At 43.5% G+C, this 25,981-nt stretch overlaps 1 protein-coding gene and 1 long non-coding RNA gene across 4 annotated transcripts; both read left to right on the top strand.

Moving 5' to 3' along the window:
* Window positions 1-406: 406 nt before the first annotated feature.
* LOC128313682 (uncharacterized) lies at window positions 407-1,896 on the top strand. The gene is made up of 3 exons (XR_008294699.1): window positions 407-498; window positions 1,038-1,287; window positions 1,606-1,896. It is a non-coding gene; the product is annotated as an uncharacterized LOC128313682 (long non-coding RNA).
* Window positions 1,897-6,656: 4,760 nt separating this feature from the next.
* CEP20 (centrosomal protein 20) lies at window positions 6,657-25,725 on the top strand. Of its 3 annotated transcripts, none has more exons than XR_001429521.3 (6): window positions 6,657-6,791; window positions 10,235-10,432; window positions 12,582-12,666; window positions 18,929-19,065; window positions 23,932-24,237; window positions 24,956-25,725. XR_001429521.3 is itself a non-coding variant. In XM_015067226.3 (6 exons), exons 1-5 carry the CDS (start codon window positions 6,764-6,766, stop codon window positions 24,006-24,008), a joined length of 525 nt encoding a protein of 174 aa, XP_014922712.1. In that variant the 5' UTR covers window positions 6,657-6,763; the 3' UTR covers window positions 24,009-24,042; window positions 24,956-25,725. The 3 variants fall into 3 exon arrangements, 2 of the variants coding, with proteins under 2 accessions (XP_014922712.1, XP_053069118.1); XM_015067226.3 differs by having other exon boundaries at window positions 23,932-24,042; XM_053213143.1 differs by lacking the exons at window positions 18,929-19,065; window positions 24,956-25,725 and having other exon boundaries at window positions 23,932-24,189.
* Window positions 25,726-25,981: the final 256 nt, after the last annotated feature.

Genomic DNA, 25,981 nt, shown 5'->3' with positions numbered 1-25,981 from the left:
GGATCCTCCAGGGGCGCCTGGGTGGCTCAGTTGGTTAAGCGGCCGACTTCGGCTCAGGTCATGATCTCGCGGTTTGTGAGTTCGAGCCCCGTGTCGGGCTCTGTGCTGATAGCTCAGAGCCTGGAGCCTGTTTCAGATTCTGTGTCTCCCTCTCTCTGACCCTCCCCTGTTCATGCTCTGTCTCTCTCTGTCTCAAAAATAAATAAACGTTAAAAAAAATTAAAAAAAAAAGTGGATCCTCCAGAAACTTGACAGACACAAGAGACCACATATTGTATGTTTCTATTTATATGAAATCCCCAGAATGTTAACCCCTATAGGGACAGAAAGTAGAGTAGGGATTGCCAGGGGCTGGAGAGAGGGAAGCATGGGGAGTGACTCTTAATGGGCACAAGATTTCTTTTTAGGGAAATAAGAATGTCCTGGAATCAGATCCTGATGATGGCTGCACAACCTTGTGGACCTACTAAAAACCACTGAGTTGTAGAGTTGAAAAGGGTGAGTGTTATGGTAAATTGTGTCCTTAAGAAAGTAGACCCAACCATCCCAGTCAAGCTGCCCCTGGCTGATGCCATGTGGGGCGCAGTCTTGCTGTCCAGGCCAGATTCTGCCCAAATTGCAGCTTTGTAGACAAAAATAAACATTGCTGTTTTAAGCCACTAAGTTTGGGGATGGCTGTTACACAGAAAAATAGATGCTTATATAGAAACTTTCCCCAACCACCTCCCCAGTTGTAGGGCAGGGCCCTCCAGGTCTCTGTATGAATTACACTACCATATCAGTTTGTAATTAAATATTTTACTACTCGCTGTCTTCCTCATTGGCCAGTAAGCCCTGTGCAGTGTCTTTAGTAAGAACCGGTCCTCAGAGGTGTATGGACCCACAGTGGCTGAGAACCATGTGGCAGATGTCAAAGTGGATGGAAAGGGGGTCGAGCGGGCTTTGTGGCACACAGCTGGGCAGGAAGATTGTGATCACTGGAGGCCCCTCTCCTACCTGGACACTCATGCTCTCCTGACGCATTTCTCTGCTGACAGGCTTAATAGTTTAGAAAACATCCTAGAAAAATGGAGTCCGGATGTCAAGCGATTCGGCCCCGACATGCCCATCGTCCCGCTTGCGAACAAGAAGCATCTCCAGAACGATGAGCGCCCAGGGCAGGAGCTGACCAAGGTGAAGGGGGAGCTGGTAAAGGCCTTTTCTGCCTTCCTTTGGTTTCATGCTTGAGGCACCCATACCCAGCCAGCACTCACTCCCCCTTCTGAGGACCCCGCCGTGGTGTCACAGGTAGGTCCATCAGAGCTGCAGGGGGCCAAGGATGTGTTTGTGAGAATGTCATCAAGAGCCAGTGATGGTGACCAGCAGAGCCAGCAGCAGGGTGACCCATCCAGGTATCCCCTTGCCTGGCTGGGTTCCAGACTGGCTCTGTGCCACCAGTCCCCTACGTGGCCTCGAGCAAAGCGCCTGACCCCTCTCTGCTTTCGTTTTAGTGTGTATATTCTCACAACGTCAGAGAGGAAAGGGAAGCCCTTCAGGGAACAAAGATTAGGAAAACTGGGGGAGGTTTGGGGGAGGGCATCAACGGGGTCCCATATTCTTTTCCAGCATGCAAAAGTCCTCAGTGTGCAGAGCTGTGAGCCCATTGCAGCAACCACCCAGCACAGGTTCATCTCATCCAGCTGGAATATGAAACCATCTGTCCACGTGAGCAGAGGAAACCCTAGGACCTGGCATCAGACTGTGAATGTGGTTGAGACTCGGCCCAACTGTCTGAACTCGCGCAGGTCGCTTCAATTTCTCAGTCTCACCTTTAAATCAGAATAACCGTAGCACCAGCCTCCTGGGAATGGATTGAGTGGTGCCCACAAAATGTCTCACACAGTATCTAGTATAGGGGTGAGTACTTCAAAACCAACGGCCGCTCCTGTTTTTTTGGAGTGTGCTCAGAGCAACGATATTGCACATAGAGACAGAAAGAAGCAACTTTCCCCCTTCATAAATCCAGAAAGGAGGGATTTGAATTTGAATTTGAATTCCCCTGGGATTTCAGGCCCATCCCTTTGAATCAGCAGTTCAGAAGCGGTTGCCATCGTCTTGGTGGCCATGAATGGCCGATGTGGAGGCATGTCATATTTTCAAATTTAAAAAAAAATTTATTGTTTTTTATTTTTAATTTATTAAAAAAATTTTTTAATGTTTTCTCATTTTTGAAAGACAGAGAGAGACAAAGCACAAGCAGGGGTGGGGCGGAGAGAGAGGGGGCACAGAATCAGAAGCAGGCTCCAGGCTCTGAGCTGTCAGCACAGAGCCCCACGCGGGGCTCGAACTCACGAACTGTGAGATCATGACCTGAGCCGAAGTCGGACGCTCAACTGACTGAACCAGCCAGGCGCCCCCCCGCAAAAAAAATTTTTTAATGTTTATTTTTGAGAGCGAGACAGACCGTGAGTGGGGGAGGAGCAGAGAGAGAGCGAGACACAGATCAGGAGCAGGCTCCAGGCTCTGAGCTGTCAGCACAGAGCCTGACACGGGGCCCGAACTCATGGGCCACGAGATCATGACCTGAGCTGAAGTTGTATGCTTAACCGACTGAGCCACCCAGGCGCCCCCAATGTGTCATATTTTCAAAAGCTGCCTCGACTTGTCTGACAAGGAGATACTGTTTCTATAATGTAGTTGTCTCCAATTTGTAAAATTCCATCTACGGATTTCCCCCCCCCCCCCCCCCCGCCTTCCTACTCTCTACTGCCTCTTGCTGCACATCCTAAGAAAAGTCATGCCTACCAGGAGGGCATAACTAAATCTCCGTAAGACACTCGACTCGTTTAAACTCAACTTTGTCCAGCTGGGTTCCTCTGATAAAACACGTTTCACCCAAGAGTTACTCAAGAATTCCTTAATCCCTAATCCTTTTGGTAAACAAGGCATTGAATAAATGTATTGCTCATCCCTCTGAAAAAAAAAAAAACCTTTCAAAAGGTTCAAAAGGTGGCATTCTCATTTTACCTGGCGGATCCTTTTTACTTCCTCCAAAGGACTGACATTAATATCCACCACCTTCCCCAACCCCTGCAAAAAAAAAAATCTACATTAAAACCTCCCACATGTCAACATTCCAGGGTGAGAACCATGTATGTGCCACAGTTCAGAAGTCGGAACCTGTAACCTCCACGGGTTGCATTTCGTCAGTCACTGTAGAGAAAAGCTGGAGTATAATTCCACTCCCGCCACACGGTCTACTTGCTTCTGGCCAGTTAGTTGTCTCCATGTCAGTTTCATCTGTGAGATGCGTTGCTTTGCGGGACTTCATTCATTCATTCTATAAATATTTGTTCGACCAGAGATGAGCAAGACAGGTAAGGTTTCTGTCCTGCGAAGCAATCCAGTGTGGGCACTGGTGTGAACAGAATCACAGCCCCAGTGTATGGAGGCCGCACTGCCATGATGAGGGTGCAGGGTAGGGGAGTTTGGGGGCCGTCTGAGGATGAATTTTGATGAATTCATACATGACTTTTGATAAATGCATACAATCACATAGTCACAATCAAGATGTAGAACAGTTCCAGGACTCCCCAAATCATGTTATTCCATCTTTATAGACAGTCCCCTTCATTCATCCCAGCCCCTGGCAACCACCTTCCACACACTTTTCCAAAGTTCACACCAAAGAGACTTTGCCTCTTCCAAAATATGTAAGTGGAATCATACCTGATGTAGCTTTTTGAGTCCTGATTCTTTCACCAAGCACAATGCGTCTGAGATTCATCCACGTTGTTGCAGCTATCAGTGACCGGTTCCTTTTTATTATTGAGTATTTGTTATTCCATGGTACAGGCATATACTACAGCTAATTTATATCCATTCACCAGCTGGAAGGCATTAGGTCATTTCCAGGTGGGACGATCACAAATAGATCTGCGATTATTTCATACTGGCTTTTGTGTAGACGTTAAGTTTTTATTTCTCCTGGGTAACAGCGAGGAGTGGATTACCGAGTTGAATGGTGAGTGTATGTTTGGCTTCATAAGCAGTTGCCAAAACAATTCCCAAAGTGACTCTACCACTTTGGATTTCTACCGGCAATGTATGCACACTCACCGGCATTTGGTATTGTCATCGTGGCTTGTTTTCATTTCAGCCATTCTGATGGACACATAAAGATTTTTGTCTACTATAAACAGGGCTACACTGAATATTCTTATGCACATATCGTTGGTAATTAGATGTGAGTGTATGTGTAAGACACATTTCTAAAACTGGAATTGATGGGTCATAGGGTGTGAAAGATTGACTAGATATTGCCAAATAGCCTTCTGAGAAGGTGGGGCCAATACACCCACATTCCAGCGAGGAATGGTGATGCCTGTTTCCCCACATCCTTTCCAGCACAGTGTAGTACCCAATTTCAGTACATGTTTTTCAATGAAATTTTACCTTATATACATATTTCTTAATATTTAGTTTTGAGAGACAGAGAGAGAGAGAGAGAGAGAGTGAGTGATAAGAAGTGGGGGAGGGGCAGAGAGAGTAGGAGACACAGAATCCTAAGCAGGTTCCAGGCTCTGAGCTGTCAGCACAGAGCCCAATACGGGGTCTAAACACACAACCCCTGAGATCATGACCTGAGCTGAAATTGGACGCCTAACTGACTGAGCCACCCAGGCACCCTGAAATTTTACTTTAGATGATTGCTGTGTGAGTATCTACCTCATCGGGTTGTTGGTGACAACTTTAAGTAAGGCTTTAGAGGTGTACCTGTCACACAGAGAGTGGCAATGGATATTAACTATTGTAATGATTACCACTACTAATCAATCAATTGCATTACTATTTGTCTCTCTCTCTGAGTTCCTCATCAACATATCCAGCAATGCTTTTCTCTGAGGAGCTCAAACTTCCTACCTATGGAATTTAGTTAATCCTTATAAATCTCTTGAGTTGTTGGCCAGGAATTCAGGCTCTGTGGATTTTACAGAATAGGGAAGTGGGATGAATAGGGCCTTTCTAAATTTACAGAACAGATCTGAGTTCTACAAGGTCAAAATTAGGGGATGCCTGGGTGGCTCAGTCGGTTAAGCGTCCCAAATCAGCTCAGATTGTGATTTCGTGGTTTGTGAGTTCAAGCCCTGCATTGGGCTCTGAGCTCACAGTGCAGAGCCTTCTTGGGATTCTCTCTCTCTCCCTCTCTTTCTCTCTCCTTCTCTGCCCCTCTCCCACTTGCATGTGCACATGTTCTCTCTCTCTCTCTCAAGATAAATAAACTTTAAAAAAGGACGGGGGCACCTGGGTAGGCTCAGTCAGCTAAGTGTCCAACTTTGGCTCAGGTCATGATCTCACTGTTCATGAGTTTGAGCCCCAGGTTAGGCTCTATGCTGACAGCTCGGAGCCTGGAGCCTGCTTTGAATTCTGCATCTCCCTCTCTCATGCTCTGTCTCTCTGTCTCTCAAAAATAAACATTAGAAAGAAAAAAATTAAAGGGGCATAGTCAGGTAGCTCAGTCAGTTGAGCGACCGACTTGGACTCAGGTCATGATGTCATAATTTGTGAGTTTAAGCCCTGCATCTGGCTCTGTGCTGACAGCTCAGAGCTTGGAGCCTGCTTCCGATTCTGTGTCTCCCTCTCTCTCTGCCCCTCCCCTGCTCACATTCTGTTTCTCTCAAAAATAAACATTATACATTTTTTGTTATTAAAAAAAATACACCAGGAATGAGGACACACACATCATGACTGAAACAAAAGTTTCAAAAAACAGTATTTCCTTGTTTGCTGTTTGTTCCATTCCATTTCATTAAAAATATGTTCACCGGGGGCCACTAATAAATAGATTTTAAAACCTACTATGGGTAAAGACTAGCAGTTTAAAGAGCACTGTTCTATGATCTAAGTCACAGATGCTGGCCTTCCTGGCAATGGAAGGAAGCATAGAATTGGATTCCTAACTGGAATCACAGAACCTCCCACTGTTTTGGGTACAAAACTGGGATGGTTCATCAATTATTCACAGATAGCTCTTGGACTCCTCATGTGTACTACCCAGTATTAAGTGTCAGTGGAAGAGAACAGGCCTAGAAAAGTAAGAGGCCTGGATTCCAATCACCTCCCTTTGCTGGTGATCTTGGTTAGGCCTCATCAGTTATCAAAGACTCAGTTGCCTCCTTTGTAAAATGGGAGTAATAGTAGAGAAATCAATGAGCCAAAGTGTGTAAGATTTAGCACACTGTCAGGCTCCTAGTAAGTACTTAATACAGGGGTTCTCAAGGTGTGATCCCCAGGCCAGCAGCATCCCCGTCACCTGAGAACTCGTTAGAAAAGCAGTTCTCGGATCTCATCCTAGATTGACTAAATCAGCAACCTCAGGAGTGGGGCCTTTTAACAAGTCTTCAAGGTGATTCTCAGACACTCTCAAGTTTGAGAACCACAGGCTCAACACATGGTAACCATTGACAATTAGTCCCTGAGGCTGCAGAGACGAGCAGTGGGGAAACGTCGGAAATATTAGTCAACTGAAGTGCCAGTGGCACGCAAAGGTAAAGGGTCTTAGTCCTGACTCCTCCTCCCTCCTCCCGCAGCACCTAGAGAACTCGCTGATTGGTGAAATCCCTCCGGAGAGTCACCACCCAACCAACCCCGGAGAGAGAAAACTGAAAGGGGTGGGACCGAGTGTAGCTAGAGCGGCGCACCTATTGGCTGTAGACCATGCCGCAGAGAGGGGCGGAGCTGCGCGTGCGCACAGCCGAGGCGCGCCCCTGACGGCGGTTGAAAGATGGCGACTGTCGCCGAGCTCAAGGCTGGTGAGTGCGCGTGGGCCGTTTGCTGGGTGAAAGGCGTCTGGCCTTCCTCTTGTGAAAAGGATGGAGCGAAAGGAGCGCGCGCGAAACAGAGTCCGGCTTTCCGGGGGCGCGGGGCTCGTTCTGCGGCGTTAGGGTCGGCAGAGCGTCCGGTTGGTGTGGCGGCCGCTGCGCCCGGGCCCTGTGTGAGGGAAGCGGTCGCACTGGGGCAGTTTTGGAATCGGCTTTGAGCTGGAGCAGGAGCTGCGGGACCCTCATGTGCCCGAGGGGCCTGCAGTCCTGCACGTTGGGCCTCTGGGCGCATTTGTGAGACCGCTCTCGGGCCGAAGCTTTGGGCCGCTTCCTTCATGTGGGACTGAGCGATGACAGTACCTACAGCCATTTTTGGGGTTAGGTACAATCCCAAACCGTTAGCTTAGTTGTCACTGAATCCTTGCAACCACCTGTGAGGTGCGTCCCGCTCTCCATGGGGAAAAACTGGCGGTGGGAAGCTGCCTGGCCATTCTCCTGGAGTTTTCAGCAGAGTTCCACAAAGGTGCGAGTCGATTCAGCTGGAAACGTTTGTTCACCGTTGATTTTGTGTGATCGCATGTCCAGACAAATAATAGTAGTTATAGTTATAAGCGACAGAGCCTTAAATGTCAAGCACTACCCGATCCCAGTATTGCATAATAGATCCTGTGTCACAATGTCATGCCCATTTTATAGACTGGGAAATAGAGGTGCCGAGAGGTGAAATAGCTCGCGCAAAGCTCCTTCGCTAGGAGGCCCGGTGCGAGAGCCTAGATCAGCCGCACCTGAAGTCCAGGTCTTAATCCGTGGGTGATACTGCTACCCAGTTAATAAAACCAGTTGAGTTTTCAGGGAACTTGGGATCCAAATCAGTAATTCTTAAAGATTTGGCAGGGAGGGGTTGAATCCCTTTCAGAAGAGGATGCTGGAAGCATTGATGTAAATGTGTGTTTGGGCGCCGGGCTGGTGAACAGTCCTGGAAAAGGCATGCCTTTATCTACAAGAACAGAGTTCACGGGAATCCGATCTCACTCCCCGCAGGGAATACGTAACACATGTGATATTGCATCAGCTCCAGAGGATTTATCTTTTTTTTTTTTTTAAGATTTTTTTCAGTTTATTTATTTATTTTGAGAGGGAGAGGGACAGAATCCCAAGCAGGCTTTGCACTGCCACCACGGAGCCCGATGCCAGGGCTCGAACTCACACGAGATCGTGACCTGAGCCTAAATCAAGAGTCAGAGGCTTAACCCACTGAGCCACCCAGGCGCCCCTCTTCAGAGGATTTAAAGATACTTTGGGAAGGGGGGCACCTGGGTGGCTCAGTGGGTTAAGCCACCCGCTCTTGATTTAGGCTCAGGTCACGATCCTGCGGTTGCGAGTTGGAGCCCCACGTGGGGGCTCTGCGCTGACCGTGGGGAGCCTGCTTGGGATCCTCTCTCCCTGCCCCTCTTCCTGCTCATGTGCTCTCCCCCCCCCCCCAAATAAATAAACTTAAAAAAAATAAAGGTATTTTGGGATATTAAGGCAAGTTAAGAACCTCTTTCTGAAGTTGTTATAGCACCGTGTTTTAAACATAATAAATAGCAGGAAGGGCAAAATAATACAGAACCCCAAAAGAAGATGTAACTCTGGGGTTTAGGAGTGAGTGTCCTTCACAGATCTAGGGAGCCCTTTATGTTTTTTCTGCGTTGCCCGGTTCTGAATATGCTCTGTGTTGAAGAGAATCTCAGTGACAATGTGTTTCCCAGTCAGTTATCGTACATTGTATGGACTTGTGCCTTTTTGAAGCTTGCACATCTTTGCATCTCCCTTGGTTCTGCCTCCGAGAGGTGGAGCTCATCATGTTGGAGAGGGCAACTGAGGCGTGAGCTGGCGATGAGACGGACAGCCTAGATTTCCTAACTGCAGCTTCATTAATTCGCATTTCTGTGCTGAGTTTGAGGCTGTGCTGTGTGCACATACAGCCTTTGGGACAGGATCCTGGCCAGCGAAAACTCTCCCATCTGCTTCCAAAGATGGAGTTAAAGAACGGGTTCGGTTATGATCCCAAGACTGTGATAAGGCTGGACCTTCCTTTTATGGGCCTGTTACAAAGTCTGATTGGGTGATAACTGTACTTGCATACCTGCCAAAAGGTTGAAGGGATGATTTAAAAACAAGGAGCAAGAAAGGTTAAAATTCAGTCTAGATTGTATCTCTGTAATGGAATCCTAAGACCCAGGTTTTTGTTGTTGTATAATAAAGCTTTAAAGGAATTTTATGACAAATGGATAAGTTCTTTGGGCTCTGTTTATGAGTTTTTCTTTATGTTGATGTACTTATTTGGTGCCTCGGGTAGGGCACAGTATGTATTAAACTATGTTTATTACACCCTGTATTATAATGCTCCCAGGTAGAGTTTTTGAGCTCTTACTGTGTTCTAGGCACTGTGGGTGAGAGGTGTTGATTGTCTGGGTTTGTTACTTAGCCTTGAGGGACAATGTGAACGAAGAAGGTTCCAGATCACTGCAAGGAATGATGCCAATTCAGCCCTGTGCCCGTCAGTATCTATACTAACATTTATAGTTAAATCTCATTATCATAACTGATACAGCAATCCGACCCTTGCTCCTCAAGAAGTTAGATTACACTCAACATATATATCCCCGATGTCTCAAGGTGGCAGTGATAGATTTCTAACTAGGCTAATCTACGTGTTAGATTTCTAACTAGGCTTATAATTTCAGAATCCTGTTGTTTTTTTAGGAAATTAACTTGTGTCTTAAAAAAAACAAACCCAAAATACCTTTTTGCTCTGAATGGGCCATTCCCCAAGGGTTCTGGATAGCATAGGTTTTTATCAAAAGACAACATATTCCTTCCTTTTATGGAATGCATTCATTGTCTTTAATCATCTTTCTACACCAGAGATTTTCGTGACATGTAGACCCTATCTGCAGTGCTAAACACTCTTGAAAACATACGAGACAGTAAGGGTTAATTTCAGGCTCTGGTGAGCTAATTCTATGCTCCCTTTTCCTCCCTCACTAAAGATGCATACCAGACTATAGCTACTGACAGTGATGATGTTAGAAAGATAAACTTGACTTTGCCTAAATATATTAAAATAGCAAATCATGGCAACTTGAGAACTTTATATTTTTATTACAAACATGAATTGTGGTAGCTAATTGGATAACTTCCATTTAGCACATTGTTTAGATCGAAACAGTGGGTATTAGGCCACTTTACTAGTTACACATTTTTCTTCCAAGTATGCCTAAGAATTGAGGGGTGCCTGGCTGGCTCAGTTGGTGGAGTGTGCGACTCTTGATCTCAAGAATTTGAATGAGTTCGAGCTCCATGTTGATGTAGAGATTACTTAAAAAAAAAAAAAAAAAGAATGACCAAATTTGTTCTATAATTGAAACATAATATTTTATATTTAACAGTTTTAAAGGACACCTTGGAGAAAAGAGGAGTATTAGGGCATTTAAAAGCAAGGATCCGAGCTGAAGTTTTCAATGCCCTGAATGATGAAAGTGAACCCCGACCACCGTTGTCTCATGAAAACCTTCTAATTAATGAATTAATTCGGGAGTATTTGGAATTCAACAAATATAAGTATACAGCATCTGTCCTCATATCAGGTAAGAGGTTATTGTTACTTACCTGAAACAACATCTGCTTTTTCCCTGCCCTCAATTCTCAGAAAATGTTTACGCTGGAAATCCGATTCCATTACCACAGTGTCATCTGAGTGACAGGGACATAAACATCTCATGGGTTCTTTCCATAGCTTGAACAAGTTCTCATGGGGCTTACTGTATTGTAGGGGAAAATAAATAAACACTAGGTGCACCCTTTGAAAAATCGCCTGATACTGAGAATAAGCAGTTGTTGACATTTTGTTTGCTGCTAGCTTTTTTCTATAGATATACTTTAAAAATACAGTTTTGATGTATATAGTTTTTGTTAAAAAATATGAAGCACTAGAGATAAAACTTTAAAATACTGCTACTATTATAGGTGAGGGATATATGCAAATGTGTGTAAAAGCGTGATATTTAAAATGGATTAGGGGGGCGCCTGGGTGGTGCAGTCGGTTAAGCGTCTGACTTCAGCCAGGTCACGATCTCGCGGTCCGGGAGTTCGAGCCCCGCGTCAGGCTCTGGGCTGATGGCTCAGAGCCTGGAGCCTGTTTCCGATTCTGTGTCTCCCTCTCTCTCTGCCCCTCCCCCCGTTCATGCTCTGTCTCTTTCTGTCCCAAAAATAAATAAACGTTGAAAAAAAAATAAAAAAAAAATGGATTAGGAAGGAGTTTACTTTCCTATTGGGGGTTAACCTTGGTATTGGGGGGAGGAGATGGACAGTTGAAGAGACATTTGTCTGTTAAATTTTATTTGTGAAGAAAGTAAAGAACTGAAAGGAATGCACGGTAGTCAAGACTTTCCTCTGGGCTGAGGGAGAAATGGGATTGGAAGGATTGCACCTGTATCATTTGATGGCCTTGTTTAAGGTTTGCTCTGTGCTTTAAGATTGTTTCACCTCTCATTAAAGAAAAGAAACCATGAAGTAGATTTTGGAAGAGAGAATGAGTTCTTTGAGATGCTGGAACTTTGATTTAACAGCCCTTTTATTGATATTCTAGATGTCTTATTTTTTTTTTTTAATTTTTTTCAACATTTTTTATTTATTTTTGGGACAGAGAGAGACAGAGCATGAACAGGGGAGGGGCAGACACAGAATCGGAAACGGGCTCCAGGCTCCGAGCCATCAGCCCAGAGCCTGACGCGGGGCTCGAACTCACGGACCGCGAGATCGTGACCTGGCTGAAGTCGGACGCTTAACCGACTGCGCCACCCAGGTGCCCCTAGATGTCTTATTTAATGTTAAGCGTATACCTTAACTGAATAAAGACCAGGATTTTTAGTGGTCTAAGGATCTTCAGTATCAGTATCCACTTTCCTCAGTTTGTTACAGATGGCTACATAATACTATTAGTACTCAGAAAAGAAGAAAACTGTGAAAATAGAATGAATGCGGTCTTGGACTTGGGCTTCCCTAAAATGAAATATGGTAACCATCATTTGAGGTTTCATATTAAGTGTCTCGGCTTTGTTCAAAAACTGAGGTATAGTTAACAGTACAATATACCTTTTTTAGTATACACTTCGATGAATTTTACCAAATGCATAGTTTTGTAACTACCACCTCAGTTACAGTCTCGATGTAGAGTATTTTTATCACCTCAAAAAATTCTCTGCCCTGTTGTGGTCAACTTCTTTGTCTACCCCCACCCCTAGCAACCACTGATCTGTTGTTTTCTGTACCTGTCATTTGCCTTTTCCAGAATGTTATAGAAATGAACCCATTCAGGAAGTAGCCTTTTGAGTCTGCTTCCTTTCACTTAGCATAATGCATTTGAGATTCAGCTGTGTTGGGTTTTTTTCCCCCTGAATAGCACTCATTTGTATGGCTGTGCCGATTTTATCCATTATCGCCAGTGGTTTGTAGTTTTTGGCAATTATCAAGCTGCCATAAACATTCACACACAAGTTTCTGTGTGAAAGTAAGCTTTCGTTTCTCTTGAGTAAAGAGCTAAGAGTGGGATTGCAAGGTTGTGTGGGGTAAGTACATGCTCACCTTTGTAAGGAATGGCTCAACCCGTTTCCAAAGTGGCTGTGCCATTTTGCCTCGCCTACAGAAAATCTGAAAAGTCTGTATACCTGGTGAGTGGTTCTTATCAAAATCATATGTGCTTTTTAGATGAATAAAGACACCTGATTTTTCCTCCAGAATCTGGTCAGCCGGTAGTACCATTGGACAGACAGTTTCTCATTCGGGAACTAAATGCATTTGAAGAATCAAAGGATAACACAATGTAAGAACTTTTTTTTTTCTATAATTTATTTATTTTTTTATAATTTGCATTCAACTTAGTTAACACATGAAGCAACAGTGATTTCAGGAGTAGATTCCTTAAGCCCCTTACCCACTGAGCCCATCCCCCCTCCCACAGCCCCTCCAGCAACCCTCAGTTTGTTCTCTATATTTCAGAGTCTCTTCTGTTTTGTCCCCCTCCCTGTTTTTATATTATTTTTGCTTCCCTTCCCTTATGTTCATCTGTTTTGTATCTGAAAGTCCTCGTATGAGTGAAGTCATATGATATTTGTCTTTCTGTGACTAATTTCGCTTAGCATAATACCCTCCAATTCCTTCCACGTAGTTGCAGATGGCAAGATTTCATCTTTTTGATCGCCGAGTAATACTCCAGTGTGTGTGTGTGTGTGTGTGTGTGTGTGTGTGTGTGTGTGTGTGTGTGTATACCACATCTTCTTTATCCATTCATCCATCAGTGGACATTTGGGCTCTTTCCGTACTTTGGCTATTGTTGATAGTGCTGCTATAAACCTGGGGGTGCATGTGTCCCTTTGAAACAGTACACCTGTGTCCCTTGGATAAATACTTAGTAGTGCCATTGCTGAGTCGTAGGGTAGTTCTCTTTTTAATTTTTCAAAGAACCTCCACACTGCTTTCCAGGGTGGCTGCACCAGTTTGCATTCCCACCAGCAGTACAAAAGAGATCCTCTTTTCTTTGCATCCTTATCAACATCTGTTGTTGCCTGAGTTGTTGATGTCAGCCTTTCTGACAGGTGTAAGGTGGTATCTCAGTGTGGTGTTGATTTATATTTCCCTGATGATGAGTGATGTGGAGCATGTTTTCCTGTGTTGGTTGGACATCTGGGTGTCTTCTTTGGAGAAGTGTTTATTCATTGTGCCAATTTCTTCAGTGGATTATTTATTTTTTGGGTATTGAGTTTGATAAGTTCTGTATGGATTTTGGATACTAACCCTTTATCTGATATGTCGTTTGCAAATATCTTCTCCCATTCCATCAGTTGCCTTTTAGTTTTGCTGATTGTTTCCTTCGCTGTACAGAAGCTTTTTATTTTGATGAGGTCTCAATAGTTCATTTTGCTTTGGTTTCCCTGCTCCCAGAGACGTGTTGAGTAAGAAGTTGCTGTGGCCAGGGTCAGAGAAGTTTTTGCCTGCTTTCTCCTCGAGGATTTTGATGGCTTCCTGTCTTACATTGAGGTCTTTCATCCATTTTGAGTTTATTTTTGTGTCTGGTGTAAGAAAGTGGTCCAGGTTCATTCTTCTGCGTGTCGCTGTCCAGTTTTCCCAGCACCACTTGCTGAAGAGACTGTCTTTATTTCACTGGATATTCTTTCCTGCTTTGTCAAAGATTAGTTGCCCATACATTTGTGGGTCCATTTCTGGGTTCTCTATTCTGTTCCGTTGATCTGAGTGTCTATTTTTGTGCCAAGAACTTTTTTTTAATAACTTTTTTTAAAATAAAAACTTAAAAATAAATTTTTAGATAGTGTTGTATTGGAGTCATAATCACATAGTGGTGGTTTTATTTCGTTTTAACTCAGCAGGTATTTATTTGGTTCGAGTGTGTGTCTAACACTGCACCAAATCCAAGGTGTGTAGCAATAAACAAGATAAGGCATCTGCTCCCTGGAGCTAAAATTCCCGTGGTTTCAGAGGACTGAGCAACAGTCCTGCTAAGGGTCACGTTTCTTGGTTTCTTGGTCCATACCCCACCCCCCACTTTTATTTCCCATCTGAGACTATCTTTTATCACTTGTTTCCTTACTCACGCTGAACTCTTCCTCCCAATTATTTCCTTCACTCAACTTAGGATCCCCCCAAAACCCAATCAACTTGTTTTGACCATTGAACTTAGTGAAAACCAACCCTCTGTTTTCATTTTGTTACTGTCCCCTCTTTTGCCCTCTCTGCATGTTAAATTCTCCTATCCATTTATACTGAAACTCTGCCCTTGAAAGGAAGGGTGACCACTTTTGAGTAGTTTCTTGGTTCTTTTCTTACTTCAGAGTTGCTTAAACTTTTCCCAGAGAATCCCTGAATGGCAAAAATAAAATTAAATTAAATTAAAATAAAATAAAATAAAATATAAAATAAAATAAAAATAGAATGTACATAGGAGGCCAGGGGACATGGCTCAAAGCAGCCTTTCCATTAGCAAGAAATTTCTTTGAAATCTTATGTTTTCTCTTTCGAAACTTTATTGAATTTTTCTCTTTCTACTTCATGATATAATTGTTCTACCATAAAAATGTTATAAAGGACATACCAATTAAATTGAACTTTCCCACAAGTCTTTGCACAATGAATGTTCTAGGATCATACTCCACCTTTACCCTGTACTTTGTCCCAAGGCCCCGGCCCCAAGAGTGGCTGTATATTGTGTATTTCCAATTTGAGAAGCTCAGTTTCACTGGAGTTTCTGTGGCATTTTGTAATACTGACTCTTCTCCCTTAAAACACCTATTGTCATTTGTCTTTTATGACCTTTACTGTCTAAGTTTTTCTTTCCCTAACAGTGTTCTCAATTTCTTCATTGGCTCTTTTAGGCTTCCTTTAAATTGTGACCACTCAAGTTTTGTCCTTAACAAAACTTTTCATCTTGTCCCCTCGCCCACTTTTCTGAGTATGCCTGAGTCTTTAATGGTGCCTCTGAGCTGTGACTCCACTTTAAATCAAACACATGCCCTAAGTTGTGGGCCCACGTTTCTGCTGGCATCTTAAACTCACCGTGTCCAAAAATTAAATCTGCTGTTTTCATCTCCTTAAACCCCCCTCGTAGGTTCCTCATGTAGCCATTTGGGTCTTAACCTCAGAGTCCATTTATGTTTGTGGCTCCAGCTCCTTTCTCCACCAGTCACTTTGCACATCGCATCCCTTCTACCTCTGCGGTATCTCCCATCCACTCCCGCTGCCCCACGCTGTGTTGTTGAGAAGCCATCTACTTTCTCTGTCTCTAGTCACTTTCTTTGCCAACTTACACTTCAAACTGCCAGCAGTTTGCTTTCTGAAAGACAGTTACTGCTTTGTTTAAAAACACTTCTGTTGTGAAGTTTTCAGATTTTAAAAAGTAATATGGATTGTAAGATAGAAATTTTCTCACCCACAAAAGTAACACACACATTGACAAAAGTAAATGTGTGAGATGATATGTTACTTAATTCGCTGAGGAGAATTCCTTTGCCGTGTGTGTGTGTGTGTGTGTATAAATATCAAGTTATCACCTTATATAGTTTAAATACCTTACAATTTTATTTCTCAGTTATACGTCAGTAGAGCTGGGGGAAAAAGGGTAAAATGGTAAGTATACCACATACTAGATACATGTGCCAGTGTGAGTGTAAAGTGGTTTTCCACAAACACATTCATATTTTTCAGAGAAACTTAAGAATTTGCACACAAAGTAGGATAAAGTCTAAAATAGCCTTATGTTAGGTCAAGCCATGCCACCAAATGAGTTTGCCAAATTTATGAAGAAGACTAGTTTTCAGAGTTTCTGTGTTTTAACATTGCAAATAAAGTATTGTAAGGCCGAACCTGAAAAAATATTCTCCTTTTTTAACTTGTATTTTTTTTTATAAATTTTTTTTTAATGTTTATTTATTTTTGAGAGAGAGACAAAACGTGAGTGGGTTGGGGCAGAGAGAGGGAGGTGCAGAATCCGAAGCAGGCTCCAGGCTCCGAGCTGTTAGCACAGAGCGGGGCTCTAACTCACGAGCCGTGAGATCATGACCTGAGCCGAAGTCGGTCGCTCAACTGACTGAGCCACCAGGCGCCCCTTAACTTTTATTTTTTAAAAAATCTTAGTATCCATGAATTTGTGGATTAAATATACTAGTTTTTTGTTTTCTAATAACATTTAAAAATACCTGAATCTTAAAATTTTAAATCTTAAAAACTTTATTGATGTTAAGAACAAGATTGTTTAAATTTAAAAATCTTCTTGAACCAATTAGCTCTTTGGGACACATTGGTTTAAAATAAACGAAAAGACCTATTTTATGTTCCTGGATTGTAAGATATATTCCTTTCATAAGAGTTGAGGCATCTGAAATAGAGAAACTTACTTTCCTCCTTTCCTTGTGTTATGAAACAGTTGGCATGCAAGGAGTTACTTATTGCTGCGTAACACACTGCCTCAGGATTTGGTGGCTTGTAACAACAAACATTTATTATCTGTGGTCAGAAATCTCTGGGTGGGGCTAGTGGGGCATTTCTCAGGAGATCCGCTTAAAGGGTAGCCAGGGACGTCGTCATCTGAAGACGTGGCTGGGGCTGGAGTATCCCCTTCTGTGTGGCTCACTCACATGGCTGCTTGCACGAGACTCCATTCCTTCCATGTGTACCATTCCCTAGGACAGCTTGAATGTCCTTATGACGTGGTGACCCAGCAGAGAAGGCAAGGAGGAAGCCGAGGGGCACGGTGGTTTGTGACCCAGTCTTGGAAGTTGCACAGCACTCTCATTTAATATGTTTTTTGGTTCAAAGAAGTGACTTGAGCCCACACTCCAGGAGAAGGCAGTTAGGCCCCACCTTTTGGAGGGAAAGGAATGTCATACTTTAAGCTATCACACCAGCTAATAAATAGTTGTCCCCAAAAACTCAGTTAAGTTGTATTTTCAGTGATGAGATTGGAAACATTTCTGGTGTGCTTCTGTCTCTCCCATCGTCAGCCGCATAGCTTCCGTTTGTGCAGGGATGCTCGTGTACATCTCTGAGCAGTATATTGTAATGCAAAGAGTATGGGACTTGGGATTTAACTGGAAAGTTTGTTTACTTACTATCTAAGGAATCTCCAGGGGCGCCTGGGTGGCTCAGTCCATTAAGCGTCCGATTTCGGCTCAGGTCATGATCTCACAGTCTGTGGGTTCGAGCCCTATGTCAGGCTCTGTGCTGACAGCTCAGAGCCTGGAGCCTGCATCGGATTCCGTGTCTCCCTTTCTCTCTGCCCACCCCCTGCTCATGCTCTGTCTCTCTCTGTCTCAAAAATAAATAAAAACATTACAAAAAATTTAAGAAATCTCCAGCATATCTTCCCTGAGCCATGGTTTTCTCACGTATAAATTGGGGATGATGATTATGACATCTACAGGGCGAAGATAGAATGGAGAGAGATTTGGAAACTGTAAAAATCACTTTTTCTTTAAACTGCCTGCCCTAAAAATAGCTTATTAAATATTAGTTCTTACCTGACTCCTGAACAGCTAACATTTATATGCCATTTAATATGTGCCAGGCATGGTTTTAAACCCTTGACATTTATGAACTCATTTAGTCCACAATAACCCTAGGAGGTAAGGACTACATTTATCCTCATTTATAGAGGAAAAAACATTTAAGAGGCTGGGGACATTAAGAATCTTGTTGAGGTCAAGTGGTAAATCCAGGATTTGAACCCAGACAGCCTGGCTCTTGAGACATATGACCTAATTTGACAAGGATTTATTCATCCAGCGTTTCCTGAATACCTGTTGTATTCAGACAGTGCTAGGTACTGGGAAGTCTTACACTGGACTTTAAAGTTGAAAAGCTGAATTCCTGTGTATTGTTTGACTTTGTATTTCAGTTTAGTTGATGTTTAAGTTGGTAACATGGGTTCTCTGGATTTTTAAATTGTCTTTCGAGTTAAATGGTACTCTTAAATTTAAATATTTTTTTAAATGTTTATTATTAAGACACAGAGAGAGACAGAGTATGAGCATGGGAGGGGGAGAGGGGGAGGAGACACAGAATCTGAAGCAGGCTCCAGGCTCTGAGCTGTCAGCACAGAGCCCGATGTGGGGCTCGAACTCACAAACCGTGAGATCATGACCTGAGCCGAAGTCAGACACGTAACTGACTGAGCCGCCCAGGTACCCCAAATGGTACTCTTAAATTTAAAAAAGCATGAATAGTTTGTGATTTGGATAGTAACCCTGCATCTTCTTTAAGTATAGAGAATTACGTGGCCATTCAGGTGGCAGAGGCTGCCTTAGAGTAGAGTTTTGGGGGCGCCTGGATGGCTCGGTTGAGCGCCCAACCTTGAGTTCAGCTCAGGTTGTGATCTCATGGTTATGAGATGAGCCCCGAGTCGGGGGTCTGTGCTGAGCGTGGAGCCTGCTTGGGATTCTCTCTTTCCCTCTGCCCCTCTCCTCTGTGCGTGCATGCTCGCTTTCTCTCAAAATAAACATAAACATAAAAGAGAGGTTTGTTTTAAGCTTTTCCTGTATCTATAATTTTAACTGATTGTGGTTTTCTTCCTGCTATAGACCTCTTTTATATGGAATTTTAGCTCATTTCTTGCACGGAACTAAGGAGGACCTCCAAAATCCATTTTCGAGAGGGTCTTCACTTCAGCCTCCAAACCCAGGTCTTGGCAGACAACCTAGCGGAAGAAGGCAAAGGGGTATGAATTTCCTGAACTTCATCATTTTGCTGTCAGCACGTATATTTTCTTAAATATTTCTCTCTGGAATAGTTTCTCTTGAGCTTTTGAGTCGTAGTTTAATTCTACTTACACTTAATATGGTTTTGGTCTGTGTTACTTATCATCCTAAAAACAAAATGCTTTTTGGAAGGAGAATCTGGAGGGGAATGACTGGACAAAATTCTCAGATATTATTTCTATACAGAAGTTTGGAAAAACCTGATTTTCACATAGATTTGTACTCTTTGGAGCAGGTTAGATTATTGGTATACTGAACAAATAGCATTTTATCAAATCATCACTCCCCCCACCGAAAAGTGAGGAAAGATCTCTGCTTACAGATAGAGAAGCCACATGTTTCTGTACCCTTTGCATTTTTATTTAAAAAAATTTTTTTAATGTTTATTTATTTTTGAGAGAGAGACAGACAGCATGAGTGGGGGAGGGGCGGAGAGAGAGGGAGACACAGAATCCGAAACAGGCTCTGGGCTCCGAGCTGTCAGCACACAGCCCGACTTGGGACCTGAACCTACAAGCTGTTAGGTCATGACCTGAGCCAAGTCAGACTGACTGAACCACCCAGGCGCCCCCTCCCCCAGTTTGCATTTTTAGAATACTGTTTGTAGAAGACTGGCAGCTACCTATAAATAATGAATTCTTAGGAGGACAGCCTCGGTTTCCTTCAGAATGCTCCCTTTTCAAATGAGCTTTCTGTTGTTTTGTTCACATCAGCAATAGGCTGTCATTTTGCTAATCTGAACTGAGTGGTTTATTAGCTCCTCCTTTCCAGCTTCGGTCGAGTTGACCTCTTTCTAAGGCCGGTCATAGGTGGGGCTCAGGCAGCAGATTAACAGAACAGCTATAGCCCTGGAATGTGGAAAGAAACTTGTAGAAACCTCTGAAATACAGATCGCCCTTGGTAGTTTTCATAAACTGCTGTGAGCAGTATTGATCATGCCAAATGCTTGCTGTGTCTCCTCGGATCTGAAAGTGAAGTATTTGTGAGGCAAGGCAACCTCTTGAGGAGGTGATTTCTGATTTCACTACGAGTTATCCATTATCTTAGAATGCTGAGCTGATAGACCGTTGAAAAAGAAATCATCCCACCTCCTTCCTTACTTTACGCTTGAGCAAACCGACCCTGAGAAGTTAGGTGACTCCTCTGAAGCCTGCAGCTGGTCATTTTTAGCCGAGTCTGCATCCCTCCGTGCCCTTCTTGTACACTTTTCGGGGTTTGTAAGGAGCTGTCATGAGTGCCTACTGGCCGGCAAGTACTTAAAACAATTACGTGAGTAAATGTCGAAACGTTCAGATAATACAGTGTAAACTTCCCTTTCATCTCTTCCGTGTTGTCTCGGCCCCACTCCCCACTTTCCCTCCCTTCCACGGAGGGAAGGCCCCCGTTAGCAGGTCGGCAGGTCTCCCTCGGGATCCGTTTCCTGTGTATTTATGTATTCTGCTCCTGTGCGTGTCCTCCTGCAGTTGGCTTTTCTTCACTTGTCCTGTCAGCACGTGGACATCCCCTTCTACCTCGTTCTTAACTTCGTGTAGTATCGCGTGGCTTTGCTAATCGTTCTTTACCGATGTGCTGTTATGTTTTTAATTTTTGGCTTCTACCATGTAGCGGTATAGAATTACTTCCTGCCCAACAAGTGTTTGTCTTGTGCGGATGCCCAGAAGTCCAGTTGCTGGTTCAGAGCATGTACGTACTAAAAAATGTAGTAGATACTGTCTGATTCCCCTCCAGAGCGGCTTTACCAGGTGACATGCCTACCGAGAGCGTACGATAATCGCACTTTCCCTGCGTGATTGCCACCAGGGGATGTTATACACATGAACACTCGCTCACGCGGCAGACCCGCGGCACGGGTATTTTCATTCCTATGAGGGAAAACAATCTCTGGAGAAAGCACGTTTCTGGCTTGCAAGCTTTTCATTTTTATTTTCTTCCGTTGTACGACGTAGTAATTCAGCACTTGCCTACAACACCTGGTGCTCATCGCAGGTGCCCTCCTTCATCCCCATCACCTCTTTCCCCCACCCCCAGCCGCCTCCCCTCTGGCGACCATCGGTGTGCTCTCTCTAGGTAAGAGTCTCTTTCTTGGGGTGCCTCTCTTTTCTTCCCCCTCTGCTCGTGTGTTTTGTTTCTTAAATTCCACATAGGAGTGAAATCATAGAGTATTTACTCTTCTGACTGACTTTGCTTAGCATAATCCTTTCTAGCTCCATCCATGTGGTGGCCCCGCTTGTAAGCTTTTTCTAATCGATCTCATTCATGGCTAATAGCTAACAACAAAGTTACAAGGAACAGAGTATTTCTTAACTGAGTTCTGTTGTTTTGAGATGTGGGTCACAGAGTAGCAAGTTGTGGCTTCACACCTGGGAGGTGGGAGGGCTGGGGAGTGGAAGAGAGAGGGAGGGAGAGAGCGAGCGAGCACGGGCGAGCCAAAGAGGGGGAGGGAGGAGAGTGCATTAGTTACTCTGGGGCCTTCAGAGACTCCGCTTAGAGTAAACCTTTGGGCGCTTACTCTGTGGAAAGCTCAGAAATGAGGATGGCAGCTGAACTAAAGAAGAACGTGATTTTGCAAGTTATTTTTCTTGACCGTCAAAAATTTTCTTGATAACAATGAACTCTTTGTGCAGTGATTAAAAACAAATTTTTTTTAATGTTTATTTTTGAGAGAGCGAGAAAGAGAGGCAGAGCGTGAGTGGGGGAGGGGCAGAGAGAGAGGGAGACACAGAAACTGAAGCAGGCTCCAGGCTCTGAGCCGTCAGTACAGAACCCTACGCGGGGCTCGAACTCACAGACTGCGAGATCATGACCTGAGCCAAAGTCAGACGCTTAACCGACCGAGCCACCCAGGCGCCCCTGTGCAATGATTTGTGAGGAATTATCAGCCCAAAATTGCATTGTGTCCCAGTCGCACACTCGAGTATTCTGTTTACTTTCTGGATTCTAGCTTACTGTTTGATGGAAATGTGTTTGATTGGACAACATTGACAAGGTTATGGAGACATGAAAATAATTATTCTTCAGATTACAATACCTGATCTCTACAGAAGCTCATCCGACTGAAACATAAAACACTTAAAATGAAATTCTCTTTTATTTGAACACAAGCCTAAAGCATTCCAGCATGAAAGCACTTCCTTTATCAGAGCTTTCAGAGTGCTGAAAAAAAGAGGGTTTATGTAGACACTCTCACCTTTGGAACGGTAACCAGTTCATTAGTGGTGCTGGTATTAGTGCTTGAAATATGGAGGCAAAGTAGTTTTGGGTATAAATAAAAAACCAGATATCTCATAGCAGAGAAAATCATTAACGGAGCTTGATAGCCCATCTGTAAGGTACATGCATAACAACTTCATTTCTTTACAGTGCTTTTCTAGAAAACCTGAAATGGTTGTGGCCTCAATTTTGTTCTGTCCAGCAAAGCTGCCTAAAAATGAGGGAGGTAGTCGTCTGTGATCCAGACCAGTAGTCTCCCATTTTTTATGAGGGTGATCAGCTGTCGTGGACTAGTGGGAATGGGTGTAGAAGCAAATTGTCTTTAGAATTAGAAAATCCAGGAGCACCTGGGTGGCTCAGTCGGTTAAGTGTCAGACTCTTGATTTTGGCTCAGGTCATGATCTCCTGGTTTGTGGGTTCGAGCCCCACATTGGGCTCTGTGCTGACAGCTCGGAGCCTGGAGCCTGTTTCAGAGCCTGCTCCAGATTCTTTGTCTCCCCCTCTCTCTGCCCCTTCCCTGCTCGTGCTCTGTCTCTGTCTCGCTCTCTCACACAAGTAGTTGTCATAAAAATGGGTTTTTCCATTGTAAAAAGTGTCTGGGGAATATTTTCAGTTCTTCACAATTCTCAGAATTTAGTCTTTGCATTGCATTTTTGTTGCATTTGATTCTTTTAATCTAGAACACTTCTGCCCTCTACCCCTTTGCCTCCATGACAAAAGAAATTCAGCGGAAGTGACTAGGGCCCCTTCTATTGCCAGAGCACAGGGGGTGGTCACTGGGGCCTTGGGCGTTTCTGAACTCTTCCTGGAGCTTTATTGTTGTGTTTTTGACTGAAGATTTTCTACAATTTCTGCGATACTTTTCTGATTTGGGTAGGAAGATGTAAACTGCTAGTTTTTTTTTCCTGGCCACAAGAGGGTGCTGCCGAGAGGCATTTCTCTTTGAAGAAAAGTTTCTTAGTTTCAAAGGTAGAACTTAGTTTCAGAGTTCTTAATTGAAGAACTTAGTCATCCTTCAAAATGCTCATTGAACACTGTCCTTGCAAATTCCATTCCTTACGTATCGTGTAAGAGAAGTTTATAACTACTACTTACCCATGGGTTTTACTCCAGGATGCTCTCTGTTCCACCCTTGAGAGTGAGTCTTTAGTACTAAACATTTCCGATTTCCTCAATAATGGTTTAAAAATGGTGAGTTCCTTTCTTTGTCCCAAGTCACCTGAAGAACTCCTACAATATCAGGGGCGCCTGGGTGGCTCAGTCAGTTAAGCGTCCGACTTAAGGTCAGGTCATGATCTCGTGGTTCACGAGTTCAAGCCCACTGTCGGGCTCCATGCTGACAGCTCGGAGCCTGGAGCCTCTTTCGGATTCTGTATCTCTCTCTCTCTCTCTCTCTCTCTCTCTCTCTCTCTCTCTCTCTCTTTCTCTCTCTCTCTCCCCCCCCCCACCTCCTTCTTTCTGTCTTTGTATCTCAAAAATAAACATTTGAAATCTCTTTCAAAAAAAGAACTCCTATAGTATTCAAGATACAGCATTCAAAAATACACATAGATATGTCTGCACACTGCTTATTTTGACTTGGGATAAGTACTGACATTTGTTTCTGTTAATTTCAGATGACCACCTAAGAAAGGAGAAGGGGAGTATTAATAATATTGAAGATCCTCTTGTTTCTCAAGCAGTAAAGAGATGACATTTCCATCTGGGGCGTCTTTTGTCTTAAAATTGTGTGTATTCAGTACCATATTTATTCTGCCAACATTACCAAAATACATCACTAATGTTTGTACTTTGTAGAAATTCGAGTTTCTGCAAAACATTTAGCCCCTCCTGTTTTACTACATTTGTGAATAAAAACTAACTTGTAGCTTCCAGCTTCTTGGATTTGACTTGAAAGAGAAAAAAAATACTGTTTTCAGAAGGTATGATAAAGTTTTTTAAATTTGTAAGAGCTAAAGGGATTTTATTAGTACCTCTATGTTCTTAAAAAAAAAAAGTTCAGGCCTTTATAGCCATATGCTCTGCTCTTTAACAAGGTTACATTAATTAAATTTCCTTCGGGCTGGAATTAGGTGGATTTGTAGAAAAATCCGTTCATGTTCTGAGAAAACATTTAAAAGAACACTAAAGCCAGAAAAAACTATTTTCTATAAACTTTGTTTTTTTCCTTATGATTAGTGGTTTTTCAGATAACCATTTATAATTAGGTTTAGATATCTGAATTACTATCTAAATTTGAACTTTTAAACTAGGTAACAATGTACTTTTTCTTTCCTTGGACCATTTTGGCTTCTATTGGAAGATTTAATTAAAAGGAAGAGGGGGAAATAATTCTTTTAATTTTGCTGTAAGTAAAACAAAGAGTTTATTTCATTATATAAAGAATGTGGAGTAAGCATGAAGAGACAGGCTTTAGGAGAAATACCAGAAGGCACTTTTTAAAAGATGGCATTGTGTAACCTCCGTGTGGCCTTCAGCTGTGCACTTACAAGGCGAGCTACGCCAGGGGCCGCCACTACCTACTCGGGCTCCGGAAATCTCATTAAATGCCAGTTTTTCGTTCTTGGGATAAAAAAAAAACAACAACGGTAAGAGCTCTTAGTGTGCGATCTCTAAAATGCTATTTTGATATTTATTCAGACATTTTTATAACGTGGAGTCTCCAGACCGATATCCCTGACAACACCTGTTACAATAGGGCCCGGTTGGCCGGAAGTTGCAAAGCGTGTTCTGGGCGTGAACTGCGCGGGCTCCGTTTACTGACCGCGTTTAGCTTGAACATTTTCCACAGGGAAAGTGATCATGGCTGGAGCTGGAAAAATTGGCGTCCTCTTCAGGGTGCGGACTCTGTGCTGCCTGTGGAAATTACTGACACTTATTATTGACTTTCTGTGCAGTGGTCAGCGTTCAGTCCTTACACCTTAACCAAGAATTTTTATCTGAGTGCCAAAAGTTTAAAGAAGTCCCCTCAAGATATAATTGACAAGTGAGAGGATTTTGCGAGGCCCTATTGACGAGCTAGAATTACTTACATAGAGAAGTGCCATCAGGGCTCATTTCCATTTTTAAAATTAAATCTGTAATCTATGGTAACAGTCACGAATTCCATTGTATTGGGTGTGGGGATATGAACATCTGAATTCTTCTCAGAAGACTTGGTTTACATGCAAGGATGTTGGCAATGGACGCTAAGTTTACCTCAGGAATTACAATCATGCAGGACTAGATTAAGAAAAAATTCTGGACTTTATCATTTTGGATACTGATATAAAGTCATCACAATAGAAGCTGAACAGAATTGTCGCGTGTAGTCGATAGTGCTTTTGTATGCATTGTCCTGTCATTTGTTTGTACCCAGGCCACTTTTATGCTTTCGATGTATCATTTAATAAAAAACACTGGAGCAACTCACCTTTGTGCAGAGGCTGTTCCTGTGCCTGTTAGGTCATCAAGAGGTGGACGCCAGGACGGGAAGAATGGTTGGAGGCGGCTCCCCAGGCCCCCCCTTCCCCCTGCAGGCTCCCCGGCAGCCTGGGTGGAGGGTGGAGGGTGAAGGGAGGGAGCTGTGCCCCGCGTGTGCCCTTGCCATCAGCCACCTCACCTGCCACACTCACCCCGGGGGCTGGTGGGGACGCTGTTGTAACCCGGGACGTGGCCATTTAGGGC

Source organism: Acinonyx jubatus, chromosome E3, assembly GCF_027475565.1.
Source record: "Acinonyx jubatus isolate Ajub_Pintada_27869175 chromosome E3, VMU_Ajub_asm_v1.0, whole genome shotgun sequence".
NCBI lineage: Eukaryota > Metazoa > Chordata > Mammalia > Carnivora > Felidae > Acinonyx > Acinonyx jubatus.
Note: the sequence above shows the minus strand (reverse complement) of the source record. Positions and strands in the feature narration are given on the sequence as shown.

Coding starts and splice junctions, on each gene's coding strand:
- CEP20 (XM_015067226.3), top strand. CDS start 6,764: ATGGCGACTGTCGCCGAGCTCAAGGCTG. Junction 6,792..10,234: donor TGTCGCCGAGCTCAAGGCTG/GTGAGTGCGCGT, acceptor TATATTTAACAG/TTTTAAAGGACACCTTGGAG. Junction 12,667..18,928: donor GAATCAAAGGATAACACAAT/GTAAGAACTTTT, acceptor TTCCTGCTATAG/ACCTCTTTTATATGGAATTT.